The sequence below is a fragment of the Ischnura elegans genome, chromosome 12, assembly GCF_921293095.1.
Source record: "Ischnura elegans chromosome 12, ioIscEleg1.1, whole genome shotgun sequence".
Lineage (NCBI taxonomy): Eukaryota > Metazoa > Arthropoda > Insecta > Odonata > Coenagrionidae > Ischnura > Ischnura elegans.
In genome coordinates, this window is record NC_060257.1 from 9,383,444 (window position 1) to 9,393,317 (window position 9,874).

Here is a 9,874-nt window from a genome sequence, read left to right on the forward strand (position 1 = left end):
AATGTCACCCTTCAACCATATGACAGAAATGATGAATAGCATCGTGCACAGCCAAGAGTTCACGATCATATGGGCTGTACTTCCTTTGTGGCACCGTCAGCTTCCTAGAGAAAAAACTCAAGGGTTGCCAACCGATGGTTGTGCGCTGCGGAAGGGTGGTGCCGATGGCGAAATCCGATGCATCCGCAAATAGTGCTAGCAGTAGGTCGGGGTTGGGGTGGGCGAGCATAGTGACCTGCACTAGACTTTGTTTACAAGCCCCGAAGGCTTTCTTATGTTCGGGAGTCCATTGCACTTGGTCTTTCCCTTTCACTATCCCCCCCAACAAGTCACTTAGGGGAGGTTGGAGGGTGGCTGCGCCCGGGAGGAAACGCCGGTAAAAATTAATTGTTCCTAAAAACTGCCTCAGGCCTGTTATTGTTTGTGGCAGAGGGTACTCCGTGATCCCCTTCACCTTTTCGGGCAAGGGAGTCGAACCATTAACAGTAACCCAGAAATGTCACCACTGGTTGGGCGAACACACACCCATGCTGGCGCCAAGGGTCCTCCGCCAGTCTCCCTCCAGGCGGTGCTGCCTTTCGGTGGTAGCACGCAATGATTTGAATGCTACAGTATGCACAGGGCCCGATTTACCATAAGGCAAAATAGGCAGGAGCCTAGGGAGGTCGCAGTCCAAGAAGCCTCTTCAATGGCAGCAGTTTGTTCAGTAACAGCAGTATGTAATGTTTTTTTTTTAAAGTTACTCTTCTTTTTTTATTGTATGAATTAAGGCTAGACATTATTTTTAGAAAGGGTATTCATAAAGTGTTTTAGTTGCATAAAAGTTAAAATGTTTCATGTAGTGTTACTGCAAGCTGTTTTTCTTTAATTGAATTGAATATGTTTTCCCTGCGTAAAAATTGAAGCATAAACTTATACTGTCAGCCATATATCTGTTTTGCAAGCACTAAGATTAATAGAAAAGGCCAGGTTCTGAGAGGCACTGCAAGAATGGTAGCAGACATCTGTTTTAACGCATTTAATTCACCACGCAGAAGAACATTCAAATCCCTTGGGCACACCACGCAAGACTCTCTTGCATTCGCCCTCCAAGCAATTGCCTCCCGAGTCTCGTCCGTCTCGGAGATATACGCGGAGACCGATACCCCGCAAGAGGTAGCAAAGTGTCAGGGGTTCCAGATACTTGACCCATCACTTGAACGTGACCCGGCATCCAGTTCTTCTGTAGCCCAGAGAGGGGAACCGAACTTACTCAAGACGGCAAGCGACATCCTTAAAGTTTATTCCTTTTTGCGAACCTTGTCTCATGCGAGTGGCTATGCCTTATCATAAAAAATCGGGAAGGGGGGGATTCAAGTGGGGAGAGGCGCTAAACGGAGAGATGCCTATACGGTAACTTTGGGTAAATCCAGCCCTGGGTATGCAGTTAAACTGTACTGATATCTTTTGTGAATTCACACCCTCTAAGAAACCAAACATTGAATCAGCAATATATATGCCTTGAATAGTGCTGAATATTTTAATTTATGGTTGGTCATTGACATACATGATGGAATGTAACTGTGTCGAAGCATAGGATGTCAAAGAATAGGTGCCCCTGGGCTAGCCGTGTCCTCCGCAAATGTATTGCGGGTAATCGGCAGAACGGAAAAAATTTGGGGGGGAAGAGGCTAAACCCCCAAGGGCTACAAGCCTTCTCGTTATGGTTACACGGTGATATTAGCCGATTATTTCATTAGTTACTTCATTATATTTATTACGATTGTGTATAATTTTGTGCTAAATTACTCTATTTTTCTCGGTGTATGTGCCAATGGTTGATTAAAGGAAGAAATGTTGCAGTCGGCACAAAGAGCAACACATTGGCACATGTTGACCCAAACGGCAGCAGTCGAGGTATTCAAAGCACCTCCTACCGAAATCTTTTGGTGGTACAGACTTTGGTGTTCCCCTTTCGATGTAACCCCTTCTGATTTAAAAATGGAGGGTCAGATAGTTTGGCTAGTGGTCTCCTCAGGTGAAGTGTCACCGTTAGAGAAAAAATGTCGAGGAGATGGGGGTGATAAACTTTGGGGGGGTTTGAAGCTCCCAATGCCCCCTCCGCCTACATGCCTGCCCCCTTCCATTTTTAGTTTCTTAAACCAACTGGTTATTTACCAGGTGTCTTGATGAATATAAATTTTTTAAATTTCTTTAGAAATTATAGATTATGCCGTATTCAAAGCATACTGTTTCGAGAGGTTTCAAAATCAAACAATGGCTTTATTATCGGAATTAAAATTTAAATGACTCATCCATCTAACGAAAAGAACACCAGTCCTCCATCTTCAGTGTAAGGACTCTCTAAAAGCAGAAAAGCAGCACTCTGCATGGAACACAATTTATGGACCACAGGGGAGGGGCCTTGTGGGCCCTTAGGGTGAGAAATGTTTCCCTCGACGTGGACCCAATCTAACAACCATTACTGTCACAACAGCACGTTTACCAGTTTCATCACTAGGCCACCTCAGCTTATCACGATGCCAATCTTATAATGCCCAAAATACAACCAATAGTGAAAATTGGGGCAAGTACGCAGCAAATACACATGAAATAATCATTAAATCCAACATAAATTGAGACTTAATTTTACATTTGCAAGAAATTTATCCCTCTGAGAGCCTATGTCTTCATGTGCAAATAAAATATTTGCTGTGAGTAGATTATGACTTCCAAAGTAGTAAGGGAAATTCAATTTTCAGGAGGAGCAGAAGTGGCACCACAAACTTTGAACTAAAACTTTTGAAAGTGACTGGAGGTATTCCATGCTGCTTGGATAAGACATGGAAAACCAGGTCTCGAGTAGCAGTAGTGGTGCCACAAATGTTGTCCTAAAACTTATGAAAGTACAGTAGGTATTCCATGCTCGAAACCCTGACCTTGAAGCATACCTTTCGTTCTTTGGCATCACTCCTCTTCCTTCTGCACTTAAACACATATGGCGATATTTATTCATCATCCCAGTATTGAGGACATTTTTGGAAAGCCAAGAATACAATTCTGTAAGGTTGGAAAGCTATTCAGATGCATTCAGACAATGCCCTTTTCCATCCTACTATCCTGAGTCTGAAATAAAATAAGGTCAGACTTTTTTAAATTCACATTCAATGCATTTACCATATTAAAATGCTTTCATACATTGAATTTAAAAAAAAACTAACCTCTAAAAAACTTTAAAAAAATACATTTCACGAGCTAAGTGTGAAAAACTAATAGCAAAATATAGTTGGCATTGTTGTGCCTAATAATAAGTCAGGATCCCAGAACAAACTCCCTTTCTTCGGCACCTTCGGCACCTTCGATACCTTGCCCTTCGATACTTTGTCGCGCGGCGTGGCGGCAACTTTATACTCTCTACCCAACACTCCTCCCCGGCACACAAGAATGATGTCGAGCACCAGCCATTCTTTGCTGGGGTGTCACAAATCTGCAAAATATCCCTGGAATCCTGCTCATAATAAGGAGAATCCAAGGGGATAATTAGATAGACAGGGATTAGGGGCAGGAATAGGCCCAATTTGGACCCACACACAAATCACAGGTTCATCCGCTCTGGGGGCCTTATAGTTCTTTCACTCCTCCTTTGTCACACTGGCTGCCTACCCTTTGCGGGCAGTGGAGTCCGCACAGCCAAATTCATTCCATTATAGCCACTTTTCTCTTTGCCCTGGCCATTCGGTTGGGGTGGTGAAGTTATTGGGAGCGGCGTCCACCACAGGTGGTTGGCAGATGATAGTTTCTGTGGGTGTTTTGCTTTTGAAGCTGTGAACTTTTTCAGCTGGTAAACATGCACCATTCTCTCCCCAGTGGGAAGCCGGACCTGGTAAGTAGTCTTGCTCAAACACCCTTTTATTTCTCCCCTTAAAAAATGTAACAGACCCGCTTTAGGATTCTTTACCAACACTTCCCCAAAAAGGGAGAATTTTGGGAAGGTTCCCATCCCCGCTGATTTTGCTGGCTCAGCCTTGCCCCAGATGAGACCCCTTCTGTTGAAGATGGGGTTTAGCATGGATAAGAACGACCTCGGTTGGTGCTTAAGAATAAGGGAAGCTTGGGTAACCCTTGATATGGCATTTGGGGTGTTTCTATATACTCCCAGAAAGTTCATAATCATACCTTCCAATTCATCTCTGGTCAGGACCCGTGGAGTCTCTGAAAAATGGTTAACCAACATCTCCACAACCTGTTTACCGAGACTCTCCTTAACTGTGCGGACACCTCGTTCTGCCAGGCCATTAGAAGAGGGATGGTAGGGGGGGCCTTTTGTGACCTTGATACCATTTGCCCTACAGAACCCAATGAATTTACTAGATTGAAAAGGAGGGCCGTTATCCGTGACTAACTCTAGTGAGATACCGAACATGGCCATGAACCCTCTTAACTTTTTAATAGTGCTTTGTGCATTGGGGTTGCTCATTGGCCCGGCTTCAATCCATTGGGAAAAGCTATCAACCAAAATGAGGATTTCATACCCTTGAAATGAACAGAAATCTAGGTGGACCCGTTTCCATGGTGCATTTGTTTTTGGCTAGGGTACTAAGTATCTTCCCTTACTTTGATTGGCCTGAGTCACCTGGCACGTTTCGCAATTACCAGCCAACTCTTTAATGCCATTGTCAATCCCCGGCCACCATACCTGAGATCGGGCCAACAGTTTCATCCTAGCAATGCCCACATGTTGTTCGTGTAGAAGTTTTAGGACATATTCCCTTAAAGCTACTGGAATAACAACTCTATTGCCCCAACATAAGCATCCTTGAGATAAACTCAGCTCTGACCTACGGATGAAGCAGGGTTTCAGGCTCTCCTCGTTCTGTTCAGGCCAGCCTGACAAGGTATATGTCTTCACCTTTTGCAGTGGTGTATCCTGCTCTGTAGATACCTGAATCTCTAACGTATTCAAGGGGGATTCAATTTGGACTATACACTCTGTGTCCTCCATCATTTCTGTGGGGAGGGGTAACCTAGACAACATGTCAGCATTTTCTACAGTCTTTCTATAGATGACATTGTAGTCGTAAGCCGCGAGGATGATAGCCCATCTCTGCAGCCGTGAGGCCGCCAAGGTTGGGATGCCTACTTTCGGACCAAGAATTCTCCTTAGCACTTGTGCATCTGTTACAATACAAAATTTTTGCCCATACAAATACTTGTGGAACTTCCTTACCCCAAAAAATATGGCTAAGGCCTCTCTCTCAATCTGGGTGTAATTTCTCTCAGCGGCACTCAAGGTAGCAGATGCACATATGATCGGCCTTTCTCCCCCTCAATTACGTGGCACAAGACCGCCCCAACACCATAAGGAGAGGCATCTGTGACCAAGTACAAAGGGAGGACTGGGTTGAAATGGACCAGAATGTTGTTTTCCTTGAACAGCCCCTTACTTTTCTCAAAGGATGCCTCTTCTACTTCTGACCACGTAAATGCTACCCCTTTTTCTATTAGCCTGTGAAAGGCCTCAGAATGGTGGATGCCATTGGGATAAATTTACCATAAAAGTTAAACATACCCAAATAAGATTTTGACTGCTGAACAGTAGTGGGTCTGGGACAATTTAGGATTGCATTTAACTTCCCTTCAATAGGTCTAATGCCTGATTCCTCAATCTTGTGTTCTAGGTAGTTAATGCTAGGTTTGAAAAACTCACATTTTTCCAAGTTCACCCGGATTCCATATCGGTCAAGCCGTGCCATAACTGCCTCTGATTTTGCCTGGCCATTCCTCAGGCTTTTTCCTGCAATCACTACATCATCGATGTAGCATTGGATGCCTTCTACACCCTGAAACACGGAATCCATGACAGACAGGGTTACAAATACTTTTCCCCCTGATAAACCGCTCAAAATATCATCTAATCTAGGGAGTAGGTACTGATCTAATTCTATAACTGTGTTTACTGTGCTTTTGTAATCAATACATAACCGCAGTTCTCCATTTTTCTTTGGGTCTACAACCAGGGGGCTAGCCCATTGAGAGTGCCTTACGGGCTCGAAGATGCCCTGCTCCACTAACTTATCTATTTCTTCTTTCACCCAATCTCTAATTTTGAAAGGCACATCGTAGGCCTTCCGGAAGATGGGGGCTACCCCTGGCTTCATTACCATGTAGGCCTTGAAATAACTAATTTTTGCCTGTCTGTTGCTATCAAACACTGAAGAGAATTTTACCAAAAGGTTGCATGGAGATTCTATTTGGTTCACACTCAGGCAGCCTCTCCAATTGGGTTTCATTTCGTCTAACCATGCCCTTCCCAATAAGGGAGCTCTGAGTTGATGACAAAAAGTCTCAAGCGAAAAACCTTCTCTTCCCCCGGATTAACTTTCCCGATGGTGACGCTAATCATGGCTTGCCCTTCTACCCCCAACTCTGCCCCTGAGGCAGGCTTTAGTCTCAAATAACATTTCCTCGACGGGATTTTGGGAAACAGGGCTTGAAACTGGGAAAGACCCATGACAGGGACTGCTGCCCCACTATATATTTCAAAAACAATTTGGATTCCCTCGACAAGCAGGGTGCATTGACATACCGCCGGGCCCATAACTTTACCCACTTCACCTGTGGAATGTATGCCGTTGATACCACCCTCGTCCTCCAGAGAGACACCTTCGGCTGCTACTCCTTCGTCGTGGCTGCCGCTTACTCTGTGAATACAGGCGGAGTCCATTCTGCACACCTTGGCGATGTGCCCCTTCCTCCCGCAAGGTCGGCATTCCCACGTCCGCACCACGCAGGAGTCCGGGGCTGATGACGTTGTCCTCCTCATCCTTGTGGTGCGCCGCCTTGTTGTCCTCTGCTTCTCGCCGGTTTTGGCCCTTGTTCCACCTTCAGTACACCCTCCAAAGGCGCAGTGACGGCTGGAACCGCGGCTCGAAGTAGCTGAGATTGAAACTCAGCCTGCCCCAACTCCTGGGCGAGAATACAGGCTTTTTCGAGCGTCAGTTTGGGCTCCATTACGAGGCGTCTCTGCACTAGCTCGGAAGAGAGGCCACAAAGAAGCCTATCCTGCAAGGCCTTGTCCAGGAAGCCTTAAAACTCACACGTAGATGCCATTTTCCGGAGTTCGACAATGTATGTCGGGAGGGTTTCGCCAGGTAAAAGATTACGCTTGTAAAACCGAACTCTCTCAGCGATTATTAGTCTTTTCAGTTGAAAATGGTGAGAGAGAACACCGACTAGCTCGGTAAACGACTTGCTCACCGGTGTCAGCGGGTCTAAGAGGTTTTTCAGGACACTATAAGTCTCCGGTCCGGTGTCTAATAACATTTCGGGACCACAGAACAAACTCCCTTTATTGGGCACACGCTGCACACAGGATTACACAAGTATATACAGATACATGAGCACGCGCCAACCAAGCCAGTTCCACTGCTCCTCGCCTCACACCACCTAGTTGCCTTTCGATCCCACCAATCGCTGCTGCCGTTGCCGCCTATCGATACCTTGCCCTTCGATACTTCGTCGCACGATGTGGTGGCAACTTCATACTCTCTTCCCAACAGGCATAAGTCACGGGTCAAGGATAAAAACAAGAGATCAAATATTTTCATAGACTAAACTTCTTCCAGGTAATATTCTAAAAAAGTTAGAGAATAAAATGTTCATTCCTTGATCACGTGAGAAAAGTTGCAGCAAAATAGAACTTACATCAAGGAATAAACATCTGATAGAATATTCATTCATTTTACAGTAAAACCTCTGAGTAGTGAACCTCTTTACATCATAAATCTCCATACTTCATACCACCCCTATGGACCCGTCAGATTTACAAGTAAATTTATAGGCAAACCTCTTTTTAGTGAACCTCTTTATCTCGTAAAACCTCCACTTATCATACCAAGGAGATACCCCCAAGATGGCCTAACAACCTCCGCAAATCGTACCGAGACAACTAGAGACCATTAATGCAGTCGCGATTACATACATGGAATGACATTTTCAGCGATAAAGGTTTCACACTTATTTTTTTTCATTGACACCTTCAATATGCTGTAATTTTCACGTTAATCATTAGTTGTGGCCATTTTGTTCCATATGAAAACATACCATACCGTAAATAAGAAAAAAGATATCCAACTATCCTAATCATGATAAGTGACTGTTGAATTAAGAGAGATCACATTGTTTCCTCGCGAATCATGGTAGAAATCATGCAATAGCACCCCCTTTCTATTATTAATATGTAATAAATAAATGTTCACAAATGCATGCATGTTTGTTTAAACACATAAATATAATGATTTAAAAGACAGTGGTGCATTTCATTTCCGAAGGATATGAAAAAGTGGTGCCTATCATTGTAACCTCTCTATAGTCGAACCTCCATACATCAAATTGCCCAAATTTTAGTCCCCTCCATTACAATGTAAAGATGTTTTACTGTATCTTGTTTAGAGTATACCTAAAAATATGAGCATCAAGAATAAAGGAGAAGAAAGTATGAAAAGGAGTTGAGAGCAGGGGTACAGCTGAAGATTAAGGCTATTGGGGGGTTTTAGGTGCAACTAATACTGGCGGGTATTCAGGTTAAGCAGGAGTTGCTGTCCTACCCCAGAAAATTTTTAATGCAAATGGTTCAAAATAGTGAGTTTTACAGCCTTCTGAGTGATATTTCATTAATCTTTATACTATTTTATAAGTAATAGTAATCCAAATAAGTAAAATGGATTAAACTTAAAAATTTCTGTGAGCTCTGGGGGGGGGGTTTATCCCCCTAAGCCCCCCCTTTCAGCACCACTGGTTGAGAGGACCTTGAAAAATCAAACTTTCTCCTGAATTCAGGGAGTCCATGTCTTTCTTTAAATTCTCTAATACCTACACTAGAATGTACACTAATTATTATACAATCAGGGGTGCCAACTTATAAAAAATATTTTGGGGGTCTTGTTCCACGATATTTTATAAATAGTGAGTTTTGAAGTTTTTTTTAAGAATTTTCAAAAAAGTCATGTGATCAACAGTGGAACCCTGAAAACTTGACTCTTGTTAACTGGGCACTGCGGGGAAAATCTACAAGCCAGACACATTTTTTCCTCACCCCCCCATAAAGAAATATTGAGGGGGCCCGTGCCCCCTTGTGTCCCATGGAGTCGGCAGCACTGTATACAATACTAATTATAATTATCGCAGCAAAATTTTCACTGTTCATATGTTTAATGTGGGAATATGGGAACATACATTATCTATTGTGGGATGCCTAACATGGTCATTCTCTCTCTTTGCGTCTGGTATGATGTTGGGATGAGTTTGCGTTTGGTTCCTACCATTGAATGTTTTCAGAGCATTCATTAGTCCTCATTTCCCATGAAAATCCCTCAAAATTCCACTCAGCACACTTGCTCAGTGTTTCAAGATGTTAGAATAGGTGAGCGTAGTATTTAGCTACCCACAAGGCCTCCATTCTCCAATTAAGAAGAAGGACAATAAAAAAAGATGCATTGGCAATCAAATCAATAATTATAGGCAATGCCTGTTTACTGGTATTATAACACATCAGCTGCAAGAACCATGTATATTCATTTCATTTATTTATTCAACATCAAAACAGCACTCAGGCCATTACATTGGGTTAGTAACAACAATGAATAAATAAATATCAAGAGAAATTTAGAGAAACAATGCATAGCAGAATAATTGGGAGAATTCACATGGATTACGTGATTCGAATAGGGCGGTTTCCTATTTTTTTAATAGCCAAAATTGAAAGAATATTACTCATGGAGTACATCTTTCACGCTTTTAGATTTTTAAATAACAATATCTGTTTTTCGCTATTATATGAAAAGTAAAATTTTCAAGCAAAAGAAAACACGACTGAGAAGTACAAATGCTGGGAAAA

At 43.1% G+C, this 9,874-nt stretch overlaps 1 protein-coding gene across 1 annotated transcript; it reads right to left on the reverse strand.

Annotated features, from left to right (window-relative positions):
• Positions 1–3,625: 3,625 nt before the first annotated feature.
• Positions 3,626–6,802, reverse strand: LOC124169548 (uncharacterized protein K02A2.6-like). Its single transcript, XM_046548190.1, has 4 exons — positions 6,280–6,802; positions 5,549–6,190; positions 4,633–5,154; positions 3,626–4,512 (listed from the first exon to the last, which is right to left on the reverse strand). Exons 1-4 carry the CDS (start codon positions 6,800–6,802, stop codon positions 3,626–3,628), a joined length of 2,574 nt encoding a protein of 857 aa, XP_046404146.1.
• Between the last annotated feature and the right edge of the window lie 3,072 nt (positions 6,803–9,874).